The 19,691-nt window shown below is 40.4% G+C and overlaps 1 protein-coding gene across 1 annotated transcript in view; it reads left to right on the forward strand.

Moving 5' to 3' along the window:
• Positions 1-19,691, forward strand: part of LOC309565832 (synaptotagmin-1-like) — a 52,007-nt gene that overhangs the window by 19,062 nt on the left and 13,254 nt on the right. The window contains exons 3-6 of the mRNA XM_082270836.1: positions 502-614; positions 3,718-4,107; positions 5,289-5,408; positions 16,038-16,149. Of these exons, the coding sequence (XP_082126962.1) occupies positions 502-614; positions 3,718-4,107; positions 5,289-5,408; positions 16,038-16,149 (735 nt within the window). The remainder of the gene's footprint in view (positions 1-501; positions 615-3,717; positions 4,108-5,288; positions 5,409-16,037; positions 16,150-19,691) is intronic.

Raw genomic sequence — 19,691 nt, forward strand, 5'->3', positions numbered from 1 at the left:
CACTATCAGTAGATAACTGCTCCCTGTTAGGCAGAGAGTAAATTTGCCTGACAGTCCTTCTGTTAAGCAGGGAAACCCAAAAACTATACACTTATCTAGGAGGGTGCTACAGGTATATATCTAGTGGGCTCTGCTTGTAACATTTTCTGGAGTAATTAAATGCCATTGTACATGCTGCTATTTGCACTGTGGATGGGGTTACCGCTTTAAAGGGATTCTCTCTTTATACTAACAATGTGCAAGAGTTTTTAACAGTTTTGGCGGATTTTAAAAATAATTAACGTGGTTACATTAGGCTAAGTTGATATTAATAAAAATATATTGGATTTCTTCATTAAAGCCCCCCAGTACCTTTTTGTTGACAGTTTTTGAGTCAGCTATTTTTCTATGTTCGTTTTTGGATGTGATGCAAGTACCTTTTTGAATCCGTGGCATTGCTTACTTTGAGTGAAAGCAAGCATTTCGATCATTAAGCTAATTCATTTGGTTGTTTTATTACAGTTACAAAATTCAGGAATGCCACAAGTGTTGCAAAGAAGACTGAAGGAAATATTTTAGTGAAAAGTTTAAGCCCAGGGTTCTTAGAGACAACAAGGAAGGAGCAAGACTCAAAGGCAAGTTTTTTATTTTTTTCCTAAAACCAAATTGAACTCTCAGAATTGAATTCTGTAATACAGGCAGGCTTTATTTGCAGTAATAAATCTGACCATCTTTTACACCTTATTTAACTGGGAAGTGCTACAGCAATGGTTAAATTACCCTGTGCTGTAGCAATGTGAAGAGTCGGGCTGTGACTCTCACACTAAGCACCAGCCCGAATCTGTCATGGTCAGTAGGGATGATCGAACTTTTGAAAAGTTCGGTTCGGCCAGAACATCCGAACTTCCCGAAAGTTCGGCCCGGATTTCAGAACCCCATTGAAATCAATGGGACCCGAACTTCGGTAATCAAAAAACACCATTTTTAAGCCCTAAAACCCAATAAACGCCCCTAAAAAGTGCCCAGGGTTCTGGGCCATGCCCCATTAACTATTAATCACACAAAAAAAGTTCTTAAAAATTGTCATTTTTGATAAAAAAGCCAATTATTGAAAATTTTTTTTTAAAAAAAAAGAGATTTTTTTATTTTTACTTTTGGATTTAGTATCTGGGGGGTCTAAAATGTGTGCATGTGAAGTTTCAGCTCTGTAGCATGTCCAGAACCATGAAAAAAATATATAATTTTCAGTAGAACCGGGATGTGGGTCGGGAGCCTCCTTTAACTTTAACACCTATATGATCTTTTTTTATGGTTCTGGACATGCTACAGAGCTGAAACTTCACAGGTACACCTTTTAGACCCCCCAGACACAAAATCACACAAAAAAAAAGTTCTTAAAAATTGTCATTTTTGATAAAAAAGCCAATTATTGGAAAAAAAAAAGAGATTTTTTGATTTTTACTTTGGATTTCGTATCTGGGGGGTCTAAAAGGTGTGCATGCGAAGTTTCAGCTCTGTAGCATGTCCAGAACCAGAAAAAAAAAGATCGTTTGTATTAGAACACTTTCTTTCAGGACAGGTAGTTAGCTTCTCTCCCGGTTTAATAGAAGGCATTTTTTGGGGTTCTTTTCAGTCAGGAAAAACATCTGAACTTGTGTATAGTGGTACTGTGCACAAGTTCTGATGTTTTGCCTGCCTCCAAAAACCCCCAAAAAATGGCAGCAAAAACACACCTGGGCATTTTTTTTTTGACGCTAGCGTTTATTTTGGCATTTTTTTGGGTTCTTTTGAGGCAGGCAAAACATCTGAACTTGTCTATAGTGGTATATATACACACATACTTATATGTTTATACACACCTAGACATATATAGGTGTGTTAGTAGCAGAAATATATGCTTGCGCTAATGAAATCATTTACACTAATATATTTCTGCTACTATCACACCTATATATGTCTAGGTGTGTATAAACATATAAGTATGTGTGTATATATACCACTATAGACAAGTTCAGATGTTTTGCCTGCCTCAAAAGAACCAAAAAAAATGCCAAAAAAAACGCTAGCGTCAAAAAAAAAAATGCCCAGGTGTGTTTTTGCTGCCATTTTTGGGGGTTTTTGGAGGCAGGCAAAACATCAGAACTTGTGCACAGTACCACTATACACAAGTTCAGATATTTTTCCTGACTGCAAAGAACCCCAAGAAAATGCCTGCTATTAATTTAATAGCAGGCATTTTTTTGGGTTCTTTGCAGTCAGGAAAAACATCTGAACTTGTGTATAGTGGTACTGTGCACAAGTTCAGATGTTTTGCCTGCCTCCAAAACCCCCCAAAAAATGCCAGCAAAAACACACCTGGGCTTTTTTTTTTTTTTTTGACGCTAGCGTTTTTTTGGCATTTTTTTGGGTTCTTTTGAGGCAGGCAAAACATCTGAACTTGTCTATAGTGGTATATATACACACATACTTATATGTTTATACACACCTAGACATATATAGGTGTGATAGTAGCAGAAATATATTAGTGTAAATGATTTCATTAGCGCAAGCATTTATTTCTGCTACTATCACACCTATATATGTCTAGGGGTATATATTCAGACATATATGTGTATATATACCCCCTATACACATGTTCAGATGTCATGTCTGACATCAAACATGTCCTCAAAAAAGCACTGACAGTGGCAGCCCCTGCAGCATAAAAAATGCTTGCTGGTGAGAAGCCATAATGGTGTCCCGAAGCAATTCAGAGAAATGATCATTTCTCTATTGTGGTCACCCTGACATGGAAGGGTTTGGTCACCCTGCCATGGCAGTCACTGTCAGTTCACCCTACACTACATTACGGTCACCCTGGTATGGGTTTGGTCAGTCGGTCACCCTGCCATGGCAGTCAGTTCCCCCTACACTACATTACGGTCACCCTGGCACTTCATACTTTCCCTACAGAAACTAAATTTTTGAAGCTAACTTAAGTGTAAAGGAGCACTCTAACTACACTAGATATCCCTTTCCTCACACTAAAAATAGCTAAATGACACTTTTTAAGTAAAATTAACAGAACTGCTTCCACTCTCTTCCATGTCCAGTATAAGAATGCTAGGAATTTGGCGGGGGCGATCTTATATACTGGGGGGCGTATTCACTAATGATTGGTCTAGGGACCCCCTAGTCACTCCAATCGCATTCCTAGCATTCTCCTGCCCCCTCAATTGGCTTTTGCTAATGGTTCTGGTCCAATCACAGGCTTTTAAAGCCCATTTCCTGAAGCATTGCATTTTGGGCGGTTCTGGTTGCCGAATTCCGAACATTTTGGGCAAAAAGTTCTAAATTCGGCTGAACCTCGAACACCCAATGTTCGGGCCGAACCGATGGTCGACCCGAACCGTTCGATCATCCCTAATGGTCAGACATCCCCTCCACCTTCCAAACCGCGCACCAATCAAAAGCACTCGAAGCAGTACTGTTGATCCATGCATTGTTCAGGATGGCATGCCGGTTTGCCGGAGATCTGGGCCACTATTTTATTTCAGACAAACTCTGCAGGTTTCTGCAGCATTGGGTATTTTCAGCAGCACTTACAGTTAAACAGTAATTACTGTGTATGCAGCCTGGCTGCATTACAGTAAAAAAAAAATGTTGGGTTTCAGCTGGGCTTTAAAATAATTGTAATGCTACTATCTTGACTTTTGTTTAGAAAATAATCTTTTTTTTCTGCTATTGATTGCTAACTAGATCCAACTCATGCAGAAGGAAATGGAAAAGCTGGAAGGACATTTAACACCTTCCCCTCCAAGTACAGAAAGTTTAGATGACGTAAGCAGTGACCCTGATCGTCCACACGAGCCCAGAGGGAAGCTTAAGTTTTCTCTTAATTTCAGTAAGAAGACCATGACCTTGCTTCTCAGTGTTATTGAAGCCACAGACTTACCAAGTTACAGCAGGGACCCTTTTGTCAGGATAAGAGTCTTCTCCAAAGTAGATGAGCCACAGTCTGATGTCCAGTCTGTTGTTCAGGAATGTGAAACGAGGGTGGTGAAAAACAGTAGGAATCCGGTATTTGATGAGGACTTCACATTATCCCTTCAGAATTACCAGCTGTCAAACATCAGTCTAAAATTAGAGGTATGGATTTTGTAAACAATTTTGCTTCAACAGTGCATGAAAGTCTAAAGTGTATGTAAGGACAAAATGTTTTTTAAGTTTTGGATAGAATGTTGAAGATCTGAAACCTCTGTCGGGTTTTTATTACTGTCTGGATCCCCACTGGAAAGATTCGCCTTTTGTTTTGCCCATTGTTTTTGGTATGTAAAATGATGAGAAATCCAACATTTTTTGAGTTTTCACAGGAACAGATGGGGAGGGGAAATCTTCCAATAGGAAAACTTGTTCTGGTGGCAGCTGTCCAAGAGGGGCTATCCCCTAGCTTTGAAGAGATCCCTCTTACGTCTTGGTGTTTCTCTTAGACAGAAAGTGAAATCTCCCTGGTGGGACACAGACAGGAGAAAAACTACAAGGGCTTTCTACTCTTTACAAAACAAAGGTTTTTTGCATTACGTACATTTTTCAAATATATGTGTTGACTTCCTACATCAGACTCTGTTGCACTTGAGTTTAGGATTTGAAAACTTATGTAGGACAGAATTATGTGAAATGAGAGTAATAAGTTAATTCCAAAACCAGTATTGCCCATGATAAATAAATCAATTTAAAATTTAATTTAATTTTGCTAGCTTCATATCTACTGAGAAATATTCTTTAAGTCACAGAGAATACTTACTGATTGCAACATTATTCTTAAGCTAGAGACACATGGACTAATTCTGCCATGGACTATTCGCCTCTTAAATACCATAAACTGCTTGTAAGGCATGTATGACATGATTCACTTTTTTTCCCACTGGTCATCAAAAATTCAGCTAAAACACACTGCCTTGGTTCCAGTACAGAATTGAAGCTTCCAGGTTTGTTCATTTATGTTAAGAGGAAACCGTCCAAACATGGAGTTGCTAAATCATGTAACTTTATTAATATTTTAGCAAACTGCTCTTAAACTCGGCATGACTAAAAAAGTTTGGATGTTTTCGCTCTGCCCAGAGGCCAACTGGATACACAAAGTTGCAAGATTTTGTTCAAGCTTTTAAGATTTGTTTTACCCTCCCCATGAAATAAAGAATGATCAATTTGCTACTAGTATTGCTTGACAGCATCTTGCCTCGTATTTACTTCATACTCCTATTTAATTAGTTTATTTCCAAAGGATAATCACCAAACAGTGGTTTCACTTATTTTATTTTGTAAAATAGGTCAAAGATTTTGACAAGTATTCCAGACACACTCTTATAGGAGAAACAAGAGTTGCATTAAAAGATCTGAAAGCATCAGAAACCTTGGAATTGTGTGAAGATTTGCAAGAAAAAACAAAGGTATCCATTTTATTCATGTTACTTTTTTCTGTTTACTGAGTGAAATGTAAAAGTCTGTGTTTTCAGATGCATGTGAAAAGTCCATATAAAATAAATTACTTTTTTTTTTTATCTTTATGTAAACAATGGTTACTGAACTGATCCTTTTTCCCATTAGCAGGGTGGTTTGCTAAAAAAGGCTTCTAGAATTTCTTTAGCAAACCTGTGTAATTATTCATGTATTACAAATTTTATGAAATTTTCAGCATGCCCTCCAAAAAGTGGTCAATGGTCAAAGTAGAGAAAAGGCTGTGGGGAACCAGTCACCATTGGAGTCTTTTTTGCAGCTCCCCTAGATGAGTATTTAACCCTTGCAGTGGGTAGGGGACACCACTGCAACGTTAGGCTGGTTTCTACTTTTTGGAGATGGGCTTTAAACCACACTGAAATGTTGAGGTACAAACTTTTTTTACAATCATTGCTCACATGCATGTGGTATGAGAGCAGACTAAGAAACTTAAAGCAGAATTCCTGTCAAAAATATTATTAGCCCATAAAAAATATGATAAAATTGAGAGTGTTTGCTTCACCCCATGTACTGTATATACAGATGAGATGCTGTGATGTTTCTTTTGTGAAGAGAGCAGCCTATTATTTCTACTTAAAAGAGACTGTAAGCACCCCATTCTTCCTTGATTAAAGAAAAATTAATGGGCTGCAAACTTACACCACATGGGCAATTTCCAGTGTGAACTGGCCCTAAGGGTTTTAACCATTACCTACACCATCTAAGCACCCAGCATTTTCTTCACTCTTCCATTGGTTCCAAAGAACAGGCTAGGGATTTCTTTTTAGGGTTTTTAACAGTTTCCCCCGGGTGGACGTCATGAACTTTGAGTGGAGATATCTTCTTGTTACAGCCAGTGATTCCCTACAATGTAAAAGTCATCTTGCTTTTACAGGTGTCGGGAGGGGACATCCCCCCCCCCCCAGCCCCGCCTGCTGACCTCTGGGGCTTCTCTAGTCTCTCTCATGCGATCGGGGAGCCGGAGAATTAATCTGCCAGTGGTTTACCTTAGAGATGGCCGAGGACCAGATGGCTCCCGGGCATCTCTATGACCTTTGGAGGCCGGAAGCGACAGCATGATGTCACTTCTGGCTCTGGACAATGTAAACATTTTGCCATTTTTTTTGCTGGAAACATTCCTTGTAATAGGAGTAGGGCATGATGACAGGTCCTCTTAAAGGAGATATCTGGGGTCTAGAAGTCCCTACATCTCTCCTCTATGATGAAAAGCCTGAGATAACAAGAAAAAAATCAACCTCAGGCTTTTCAGCATAGAGGAGAGATGTGGGGACTTTTAGACCCCAGATATCTCCTTTAAGAGGACCTGTCATCATGCCCTACTCCTATTACAAGGGATGTTTACATTCCTTGTAATAGGAATAAAAGTAATTAAAAAATTAAAAGGAAAGTGTAAAAATAAACATTTTTTTTTTTTAAAGCGCCCTTATCCCCTCGTGCTTGCACACAGAAGCAAATGCATACGTAGGTTGCGCCCGCATATGTAAACAGCGTTCAAAGCACATGTGAGATATTGCTGTGATCGTTTAGCACTAGACCTCCTCTGTAACTCTAAACTGGTAAATATATAAATGGTATAAATATATAAAACTCTAAACTGGTAACCTATAACATTTTTTAAGGCATTACCTATGGAGGTTAATAGTACTGTAGTTTGGCGCCATTCCATGAGTGTGGACAATTTTAAAGCGTGACATGTTTGGTATCTATTTACTCAGCGTAACATCATCTTTTATTTTTTTTTATTTTGTTTTCTTGCATTAGAATTCATTAAAGTGTATTTTTTCCAAAAAAAATTGCATTGAAAAAATTGCTGCGCTAATACCGTGTAACATAAATATATTCTATAATTATATATAATGTTTGGGGGTTCAGAGTAATTTTCTAGCAAAAAAAATATGATTTTTACATGTAGGAAAGAAATATCAGAATTGGCTTGGGTGACAAGTGGGTAATGGGAATGGTGAACTTGGATAGGGAGAGGGAGCATGAAATACCTCAGAAACGTTGTAACTGAATAAGTTGTGGACTCTTCACTTTAGCGCTACCAAAAGGAAAGTCCCATAGGATCTCTATGCTGATGGTCACTAGTAATACTTCCACAGTTTAAAAGCTACACAAAGTCACTAACTCCTCAGCAATGGGGTTACTGCCTCCTGTTGATATCCACTAGGCTCTTTCTAGTAAGGGAGATGTAGACTCCTACAACATCATAGGACAGCTGGACTCTTTACCACCAACTTACTCCTGGCTCTCTCCAGTTAGCTTCTCCAGACCCAACTTGATCGCCAGATAGGGTTTTGCAAATAGGCCCCCCCCAGCTAAGCCTAGCTAGGACTTCGGTGTCTTCCTCTAGGATTCTGCACATGGGGCAGAGCACAGGCACAGGGGTCTCAACCTGCAAGACTGGACCCACTAACTCTGCACCCTGCTGCCCAGGCTTCAGACTGTATATGGGCTTTCTTGCCACCTACTGGGCTCGCCTCCCCAGAGACTGGCTAGAGTCCCATAAAAATTCAGGCTGCATGCCCTATACTTCCTTCCACTATGATTCTACAATCTTCTAGAAGATAGGGGAAGAAACAGAGCAGCAGCCTGTGAACTAGTGAGCAGCCCTAAATAATCCTCCACTGCTCCACTGTTACAGTGGAGCTAACAAAATTTACCTAGCAGCCTGCTCTACACTAGAAGGATGCTACATTTACATATCTGTGTGATAAATAAAAGGAAAATGCTTTTGTTCGAGTCTGATGGAAGGAAGCCTTCTATACTGTCTGCAGTACTGTGTTCCAAACAAAAGAAGGATAACTTAAAGCGGTGTTCCAGCTGTTAAAAAAAAAATTAAAAGTCAGCGGCTACAAATACTGTAGCTGCATTAATAAACAGACCCTTTTGTGTCCAGGGAGCCCGCTATGTCAGCACCCCAGCCAATTTTCGGATTGGCTGTCAGCTGCTGAAACTTTTTAGCTTCACAGCCGGTTCCCTACTGCACATGCACGAAGCGCACTGTGCATTCTAATTGGCTCAGCGGCGGGGGAAGGAGGAGGAGGATGGAACTTCTCCCGGAAGTGGGTAAGGGAACCTGTTAAAAACAGGTAGCTGCCCCCCCACCTGAAAGGTGCCAAATGTGGCACCGAAGGGGGGGGGGGGGGAGGAAGCAGATGAGTGGAGGTTCCACTTTTGGGTGGAACTCCGCTTTAACTGTCATTCCTAACATTTTTTAAAATAAATACTATTTTTGACAAGCACACAGTATATCTGAGTGATTGTTAAGCTGCATGTGTATGCCAGATTTGTATTAGAACAGAAAGTGTGTTTTAAACTGATTGTGTAAAGAATGTCATAAACTGCATCTGTCAATCCAGGAAAGATTTGTGGATGGAGTTTACCTGCTGCCTAGATTGTGACATTTCATAAGCTAAAATGATTGCAGTGATAGGTCTTCAGGAGTATACAGGAGGTTAAGCACCTGCCACACCTTTCTCCCCCTGGAGTATAATTTGTCTTTACCGAGATGAAGAGTGAGTGTTTGTTAGGGAACGGTTGCATGCAAGCTGTGAAGGAACTTGCCTGCAGGTCTCAGCAGACCTATTGTGGTCCCACATTTAGCCAGGAGGCTAAATAACTTTTTTGTTGTTCGTTGGAATTAAATTTATTTGTGCACCCTGTGTGGGAACCTCTTTAGTTGTGTTTGTGGCAATCGCAATGAATAAATCTAGAGAGCCCTTAAATATACTTTGACTTCTGGACTACTTCTCTGCAAGGTTGCTGCCTGAAGCTGATCTCCTACAAAAAAAATAGTTTTCTGTACTCAAACGTGTAAAAGAAAAATTATAATTGGATACAATTGGATACTGCACTTGGCATACTAAACTGCTTTAGAAAATTAGACTAAAATTAACTACAAATTACTTGGTCTTGTAGGAAAATTGCTGTGGAAACACTGTCACAATTCAGGATTTTACCTATTATAGACATTTAAAAGGTAAGGTTTAGCTAAGGAAACCTTGTGTAACACCTTGAAGTCTGTGTCCTATTTAGGTGCTCTGGAACTCTAAGGATCAATGCAGGATTTAGCATGGACCAAACTTTAGAAATTTGGCATCTTAGATCCAGCTTTGGAAAGATTAGGGGTTGACGTACTAAAAGCAAATAGACTTTGCATTTCCACAAATTCCCCCAGAGCTTAGTAAATGTGGCGAAGCTCTGCTGATTTCTATCATCCAATCGTGTGCAAGTAAAAATGCTCTGTTTTTTTTCCCTTGCGCCCGATTGGGTATTCTTTACAAAGAAAAACATCACCACATTCACTAAGCTGTGGGAAAAATGAGTGAAACTGTCTATTTTTCCATTGTATATCAACCTCATTGTGTGGTACATTTACGGTCCTGGAACAGGCCAATTAACTTCCAGGCACAATGCAGGATTTTCACTGCAGCAAATATATGAAGTTTGGAAGCTTAACTCCAGTTGTGGAAACTTTTGGGGTTGATTTACTAAAATTAAGGAGTGCAAAATCTGGTGCAGCTCTACATAGAAACCAAACAGCTTAATTGAACAAGCTGAAGTTAGAAGCTGACTGGCTACCATGCACAGCTGCACCAGATTTTATACTCTCCAGTTTTAGCAAATCATCCTCTTTGTGTTGCAACTTTACGGTGCCTGAGCATTAGAATAGGCCACAAGCTTTGAGGTGGAACTCAGAATTTAACCTGCAGCAAACATTACAAATTTGACAGCTGAGATCCAGCTGCTAAAACATGTATACATACATATACAGTATATGGTATGTGACCTCTTTAAATCTCACTCCCATCTTACCTCCCTCACTTCTCCTAAATTCTTGGTACACTTCCCATATTCCTGGCCCCCTGCGATCTACCTTTCACACCCAGAGGCAAACCCCCGCCCACATCTGTAACAAGCTCAGTTTTGTCCATTACCTTTTTATCTTTAACTCCTTTTAACCTACTTGCTATTACTGAAAACTGGCTTCAGCAATCTGCCTCTACCTGTATAGTTGTCCTCACTGTAGTGGCCTCCACTGAACTTACTGTGGACAAAAGGGAGGACCAAGTGGATGAAAGGGAAGAAGAGTTAGAATCCCTCTATCACCTACAAAGTACTTATTAAGTTATTCCTCTCTATTCCCCTCCTCTTTTGTGTTTTTTTTTTTCTTCTCTCCAGTTTTACTTCCTTGATAAGTTTTCTGCCTGACTATCCTATTTCTCGCCTCTCAAATACCTACTATTATCCTTGGGGATTTTTATATCCCTGCAAATGCTAATACCTCAGATACCTTCCAAATCCCTCAACCCAACCCTGCCTTTTGGTCTAATGCAAAAAAATAAATAACCTTATAAGTTTCATGCAGTCCTTATCTCTAACTCCCTATCCCTCCAACCAGCAAATCTTTGTTACTTTAACCCTTCTTTTCTCTACGCTCCAATAGACTACCTCTATAACACACTCTCACACCTCTCATTCCCTGGCCTTGCCACATCTGTCTACAATAGCTCACTTTCATTCTCCCCGGAGACACTATCTCCCATCACAACATACAGAATTAGGTCTCAACACCTGCCTCCCTGACAAACAGACAACATCAAAAGTCTCATATCCCTGCTCTTAAGTGACAATGGCATTTACAGTATCTCACAATAGTGAGTAAACCCCTCACATTTTTGTGAATATTTTATTATATCTTTCATGTGACAACACTGACGAAATGACACTTTCCTACAATGTAAAGTAGTGAGTGTACAGCTTCTATATGTTTAATGTGTATACATATAACATGTGTATAATGTTATAATGTCCAAAGTGTCAATATTTTGTGTGGCCACCATTATTTTCCAGCCCTGCCCTAACCCTCTTGGGCATGGAGTTCACCACAGATTCACAGGTTGCCACTGGAGTCCTCTTCCACTCCTCCATGACGACATCATGGAGCTGTTGGATGTTAGAGACCTTGCGCTCCTCCACCTTCCATGTGTTTGAGGATGCCCCACAGATGCTCAATAGGGTTTAGGTCTGGAGACATGCTTGGCCAATCCATCACCTTTACCCTCAGCTTCTTTAGCAAGGCAGTGGTCGTCTTGGAGGTGTGTTTGGAGTCGTTATCATGTTGGAATACTGTCCTGCGGTCAGTCTCCGAAGGGAGGGGGATCATGCTCTGCTTCAGTATGTCACAGTACATTTTGGGATTCATGGTTCCCTTAATGAATTGTAGCTCCCCAGTGCCGGCAGCACTCATGCAGCCCCAGTCCATGGCACTCCCACTACCATGCTTGACTGTAGGCAAGACACACTTGTCTTTGTACTCCTCACCTGGCTGCCGCAACACACGTTTGACACCATCTGAACCAAATAAGTTTATCTTGGTCTCATCAGACCACAGGACATGGTTCCAGTAGTCCATGTCCTTAGTCTGCTTGTTTTCAGCAAACTGTTTGCAGGCTTGTTAGTGCATCATCTTTAGAAGAGGCTTCCTCCTGGGACGATAGCCATGTAGACCAATCTAATGCAGTGTGCGGCGTATGGTCTGAGCACTGACAGTCTATCCCCCCCACCCCTTCAACCTCTGCAGCAATGCTAACAGCACTCGTATGTACGTCTGCTTCCCAAAGACAACCTATGGATATGACGCTGAGCATGTGCACTCAACTTCTTTGGTCGACCATGGCGAAGTCTGTTCGGAGTGCAGCCTGTCCTGTTAAACCACTGTATGGTCTTGGCCACCATGCAGCAGCTCAGTTTCAGGGTCTTGGCCATCTTCTTATAGCCTAGGCCATTTTTATGTGGACCAACAATTCTTTTTTTTTTTTTTTTTAGGTCCTCAGTAAGAGAGTGAGTGATAACACCAAATTTAACACACCTGCTCCCCATTCACGCCTGAGACCTTGTAACACTAACGAGTCCCATGACACCGGGGAGGGAAAATGGCTTATTGGGCCCAGTTTGGACATTTTCACTTAGGGGTGTACTCACTTTTGTTGCCAGTGGTTTAGACATTAATGGCTGTGTGCGAAGTTATTTTTAGGGGACAGCATTTACACTGTTATACAAGCTGAACACTTACTACTTTACATTGTAGCAATGTGTCATTTCTTCAGTGTTGTCACATGAAAATATATAATAAAATATTTACAAAAATGTGAGGGGTGTACTCACTTTTGTGAGATACTGTAACCAAATACATGCAAGACTTCCGCCATATACATATGTCCTCCAAAAATGCATATCCTGCTCTGTGCTGTTAAACAGACCAATTTTATATCCCTCTCATTAACACTCCCTCATCCAGTTCTCATCAACACTTTACTTTGTCCCCTAGTAACTCAATCACTTCCTAGGAGATTGCCAATCATTATAAAAAAAAGATTGATGCACTTTGTGCTGGGATCTCTACTGTACAGATATCTCCCCCCAGCTAACACACAATGTCTACCATCACATTAAATACATTTCCACCATTGACCCTGGTCCCCATTCTCTCACAACTACTATGGTCACCTCCTTCTTTTATTTCATGCGCTCTTACTCCCATTCCAATTCACTGATAAAATGTGATTAGTGTATAGGTAGCTCAGTTTATAATCTTGCCTCGACTAGTGCAAATCTTTCCTTGTTGGCTTACCTGTCCACCCTTCAGTCTATAATGAAGGGTGATGCCAGACTGTTTCAAATTACCAACCACTCGTTGGCCACCCCTCCCTCCATTGACCTCCACTCACCCAATGATTACAACTCAGAATACTATTTTTGTTTAAAATTCAGAATACTGCACAACATACAAAGCTATCCACATTGTTGGCCCAAGCTACATCACCAACCTTTTCTCAATATATCAACCAAACCGTCCTCTCCACTCCTCCCAAAACCTTCCATGTTCCACTCCTTGACTTCTCTAGAGCCTCTCCTTTTTCTCTGAAACTCCCTACCATAATCTGTCCAGCTATTTTACTTTTGCGGTATCTTGTTTTAGGATCCTTGAAAACCTCTCAAAAGGCTCTCACATGGATGGACTCCACTAGTGGATCCCCCTGCTCAGCAAACTGAAGGTTTCTGTGTGATTCATATGCAGTTCCTAGGGTGAATGAGCCCTTAAGCTCCTGCTATAACTGCAGTTGCAGACTCCCCGAGGTTGCTGGGGACACCTGACTTTTTTTTTTTTGTATTGTGAGGGCTGCAGGGCAGCACAGTGCAACACATAAAGGTTACTGTCAGATAGCCACAGCACCCCCTTAGTATGCCACTGGAAAGAAGTATGTGGTGCTTTAGTGCACAGGTAAGCAGTGATGTGCTGTAAACAAAGGGCAGCTTTGCCTGTAACAGCAACAGATATAGGTTGTGGATCCTAGGAGGGTGCTACACTTGTAATGCAGCCTTATTGATACAAGGATTACATTTTAGCAATTAGGGTAGATTTGATAATTATTCCTACTCAGCATAGTGTCAGATTATCAGATGTTGCAGAATAGTTCCCTTCCCAGACCTTGTCACCTCAAAACCTTACATTTGTGTTTCCCCTTAACAGTGCAATCAGTGTATTGCATAAACGGTGGGCTGAAAGGTTTTGAGACACATAGGAGAACCTTTATTTGAGTCCAATTTCAAACCAGCAATTAGTCAATGTACCAGTTGGCAATAAAGGCAGATCACATTTCTTGCTGTTATTTATTCCCTATTTTTTCTCTTTTACATATTTTTCCCTTTTTTTATTTTATATGCCATGTGTCCTGTACACATATATTTTGTATTTACATCCATTCTTCATATCTGCTATCTCATGACTGTTTTTTTTAAAAATTGCTTATCTGTCCCCTGGCTGTAAAGTAAAAGTGATTACTAAATCACTTGATAACTAATGTTTTTGTTTATTTTTACTGAAATGGTAAGTTTGATAAGCCATTGCTCAAATATCATGAGACCTAAACCCATCATTGTTTTATTCTACAGCCCCTATTTTTCACTATGATGGAGGGCCTAATTGACCAATAGTGAGTCAAAGGGTTGCAGGAGAGGGTGTTACTAAGCCCTCCACCCTAAAATCTTTACAATATTGGCATAGAACAGAACTAAAAAATAGGCCTGAAGGAAAAAAAAAAAGCAAAAGGGCTTGGAAGTGGTCTAGTTAGGATCAATCAAGGAGAACTCCAAACAGTCTGAAGCCAAAGGATGAGGAAGAAACTTTCAACCCTCACACCCAAAAATGTGGTTTTGTGTTCATAGGTGATCATAGTCACAAGGCGGTTGGGATCTCTGAAGGCCTTCATAATTACCAGTGTGATCGCATAGTAGAGACCGATCTATGGTATGGGTGTCCTCTGTAGAGGTCCAGTTAACGGTAGGTTAACTGGAAATTTGGGACATGAAGATATCTGCGGAGAATGTGGACAGTTGGGATCTTTCCAGAGTCGGTGTGTTGCGGCTGGGTCCTTTTAAGTGGTTACGCAGATACAAAACAAGTTTTCGTTCTTTAGTGCCTTCAATGATCTCCAATCTTGATTATTGATTTTCATGGTTGTTTTTATGTTTCTGTTTTAAAGCAATATTTCTGTATTGGTTATTAATAAATGGCTGCTATGGCCAATTTTCACTCCAAATGGTGTTGGTCTAATTATTTATGAATTTTTGGTAAAGAGATTACAGGGTCAGAGCGGTTGTCATAGTTGTCATATGAGGGGAGGTTGACCTCTATAGATGTCAAAATTTTGGGACCAAGGATGTTTTACAGAAAATCTGTGTAGGCTTCTAGAGGTGACCACTTTACCATGCAAGTGATATATATATATATATTTGTTTTTATGGCCGCTGGTTTGCCTTAAATCAGGGGTGTCCAACCTGTGGCCCATGACTGAGCCTCATGTGGATGGCCCAAGGCAGCTATGAATGCAGCCCAATACAAAATTGTAAACTTGCTTAATTTGTTTTTTTCTTTTGGAATTTTTTTTTTTTGAAATGTATTTACGCATGTGACCGAAAAATAAATTTGACAGTGTCTCTTTACTGGACTTTTTAGAAGTTTTATCTACCCCAAAAAAATCTCCCAATCTTCACAATCACACCTTATTCAGGTCATCAGTTTTCAGCAGCACCTATATTTCTGAGCAACTATTTTCAATAATGAAGAATATGAAGGGCAAAATTAGAACCAAGAAATCTGATGAACACCTTGAGAATTCATTGAGAATTCCTACTACATCCATCGAACCAGATACTGATGTGTTAATTTATCAAAAACCGTGTCAAATATTGCACTAGTTTTATGTTGCTCTCTCTTCTTTTATAATAATAAATAAATAATAAAAAATATTAATAAAAAAAATAAGTTTGGTACTCATATAGGTACATTATCTATATCCGTGATGTTCCTGACTTTTTCTGCTGATCAGCTATCTTATTGTTAGTGTATTTTATGTATGGCCCAAGACAATTCCTCTTCTTCTAGTATGGCCCAGGAAAGTCAAAAGATTAGACACCCCCTGCCTTAAAAATTCCAGCTATATAGTGTACATATATTTCATTCTTTCTTTTGTCCTTTCTGATTTTGTTTATTTTAGGACATTATTGGAGAGGTTCTAATCTCACTGAAATGTTTACCCACTGCACAAAAGATTGAAGTTGGGATACTAAAATTCAAAACCAGCTCACTGAACGTTATTCAGGAAAGAGGTATGTAATTGATGCCAAAATTTGGTTTCTGGTCTCTTCACTCCCGTGTCTTGCTTTTTTTTTTTTATTCTTGCCTTTTCACAAAATTTTTAGGCTGGATACATGAAATGCAGGCAATCCTCAATTATGCTGAGAGCAGCATGGAAGTGACATAAGCAACACTCTCCATTATTACACTTTGTTTTCAAAGTGCCCTGGTAATGCCATACTGGGACAGATTTATGCACTGTGTTTATGCACCGGTTTATGCAGGTTTATGCAGTGTGTTATTCAACCAAGATAACTGAGGACATGTGGCAAAAAAGAGGTTCTGCAGGGATCCGTTTTAGAGTGGAGATAACTATTGAAGACAAAGGCCCCTTTCACATGGGCTTTCCGATCCAGTCCGCGTGTCATGTTTATTAGGCGGACTGGATCAGATGCTCCATGCAGCCATAAGGAGGGGCGGATGCCAGCGGTGAAATCTCTGCTGACACCCGCTGCTATCCAATCTAATCCTGTCCGTGAAATCCGGACGGATGGAAACCCAATTTTCCATCTGTCTGGAGGATCGGATCGGATTAGATCAGATGAAAATGAACAGGTGGTCCATTCTCATCCAATCTCCCACAGAGGAGAGCGGGGCTCTGACAGCTCCGTCTCTGCATACAGAGGGGAGACGGAGCTGTCATCTGCCTGCTCAGCGGGGATCAGCGGATCGATCCCTGCTCAGCAAAACGGACTCCGTCGGGCGCACTGCCGTGTGAAAGGAGCCTAAAGCTTCTTTTTTATATTTATTCTTTTTTTTTTTTTTTTGATTGTTGCCTAGAGTTTGGCCGTAACTAACAATTTGAATGCTTTATTTGCAAACCTACCTGAAATGCTCTAATAGAGATACAAAGTAAGAATAGGCTGCATGCAATATGATCACAAAAACACACACACACACTGCTCTCCAGGCAGGTGGCCCTCAAACCTACTGACCCCTCCATATAGAAATAATCAAAAAATTGACACAGATGTATGCAAACATGAACAAGTGATGTTCAGCAAAAAGTGATGTTTAACAACCCGCACATTCTTTGTGGCTCCCTTAACTACCTCTGGACCGGGAGGATTTGCCCCCTTAATGACCAGGCCATTTTTTGTGTTACTTTATTGGAACATTGCGCGGTCGTGCGGCACTGTACCGAAATAAAATTTATGTCCTTTTTTTCATCACTAATCGAGCTTTCATTTGATGGTATTTGATTATCTGTGCAATTTTTTTTATTTTTTTGCGCTATAAACAAAAAAAGAGCGACAATTCTGAAAAAAAAAAAAAACAATATTTTTCACATTCTGCTATATAACATTCCCGAAAAAAAATTTACAAACCAATTTTTCATCCTGTTAGGCCAAAATGTATTCTGCTACATATTTGTGGTAAAAGAAATCATAATAAGCATATTTTGATAGGTTTGCGCAAAAGTTATAGCGTCTACAAACTAGGTGAAAGATTTGTCATTTTTATTTATTTATTTATTTTTTACTAGTAATGGTGGCGATCTGCGATTTTTAGTGGGACTGCGACATTGCGGCGGACAGATCGGACCTCTAACTGACATTTTTGACACTTTTGGGGGAACCAGTGACATTACTACAGTAATCAGTGTTAAAAATATGCACTGTTACAGTAATAATTACATTGGCAGGGAAGGGGTTAACCTGTGACCATTTCAGCGATTTCTATCTCAGCTGGGGAGCACTTGCGGCCACCGGCCCCATGCATCTGCATCCCCGCCCCCCAGCACCAAGCGCGCGGCTGACGTAGGGCTATGTCGGTTCATGCAGGAGGGCCAGCCCACCACAGTAAATGCAGCGGGCGGTCCGAAAGCAGTTAAGGACCCCACTTGGAAAATTACAATACCATGACTACAAAACAAATGAAACCAGGCAAAGCACATGAGAAGGTGCAGGTAAAACATGTATTAACATTAAAATAAATCAAAACATGTCAGTGGCCGTGTTTTTGCTGCAAGGCTCTGATTGATCCCTTCAGTGCTTGTTAATGCAATTCTTTCATTTATTCTAATGTTAATACATTTTTTTCACCCTTTTTTCACCCTATCTATTGTACTTCACTAGGGATGGGCCGAACGACCCCCTGTTCGGTTCGCACCAGAACTTTCGAACATCGCAAAAGTTTGGAACCGAATGACAAACCCCATTGAAGTCCATGGGACCCGAAATTTAAAAATCAATAGTGCTCACTTTGAAGGCTTATATGCAAGTAATTGGGCATACAATGGTTATGGGGGTCTGGGTACTGCCCTGGGGGACATGTATCAATGAAAAAAAGTTTGATAAAAAATAGAATAAGGGTGTTTTCACACTAGCACTTTTGGTGCGCACCCGGATTCGATTGACGTCAGAATTCGGTTCTTTTTCATGATGTGAACACTGTCTTTGAACTCAGGTGCGCACCCGCGAACCGTACCCGAGTCCACTTAAAAAGGGTGGTCTGGGGTACGGTTCATGTGAACTCCAGTACGGTTCACTTCTGATGAGAACGCAATCGTACCAAAGCAAGCAATTCTATCCATTTTTGCACCTTCTAGTTTACAGCGGTTGCCAAGCAACATGAGTACGCGCCGGCTGCAGCTTGATGACACAAGTGTACCGCGGTTCGGATACAAAAATTAAATGTGAACACAGTCCATTGGGGGCAGGGGGAGGGGGGAGCAATCAAACTCGGGTTTGGACCAGGCAATCGCACCAAGTGTGAAAACTCCCTATATGAGCAGTGATTTACTGATGCTTAAAGTGAAATCATAAAAATAAGAAATAACAATAAAAATGAAAAAGTATTTTCAATATAGTGCCTGGGGGGTCCCCTTGATCTACCTGTCAAGTGGCACATCTGTACTGTGTATAGTAGCTGCTGCAGCAATAATTGCATTTGTAAAACCCAAAAAAATGAGGTTGCCCCTTCAAGCTTTCTTTATTTTGTAAACAATGACTTGGGGAGCCGGTCTGTATGATGAGGCCACAATGTAGTGCACTGGGAACAAGGTTAGAGATTTTTTGGATAAATTCTGGTGTCTCTTCCGCAGACTTTGGATAGAAGTAACAGGTGTGGAAAATTTGGTCTTTGGGTGACAGAGATGCCTCACACCATAACCCTATAGAGGTAATGTTAATGAAAGCAAGAATTGCCTTGCTGTCAAAAATTGAAATGATATGTACCTGTCATACAGGTGTGGAAAAATTGGTCTTTGGGTGTCGATGGCACCTTTACACCATAACCCCATAGAAGCACTCTTGATGAAAGCAAAAAATTTGCCTTGCTGTCAAAAATTGAAATTATATGCACCTGTCAAACAGGTGCGGAATTAATGGTCTTTGGGTGTTAATTGTGCCCATGAAACCTACACCCCAAATAATATTCAAGATGAAATCAACACCCACAATGCTAGGAAGTCTAGAAGACTTGCAGATTCCACATCCCAAAAACACTTAATCAGCGACATCGGCATCAGGGACTTCATAGATGCTGGTAATCCAGGACTGATTAATTTTGA

This window comes from Pelophylax lessonae, assembly GCF_965119305.1.
Source record: "Pelophylax lessonae genome assembly, chromosome: 10".
In the NCBI taxonomy this organism is placed as follows: Eukaryota; Metazoa; Chordata; class Amphibia; order Anura; family Ranidae; genus Pelophylax; species Pelophylax lessonae.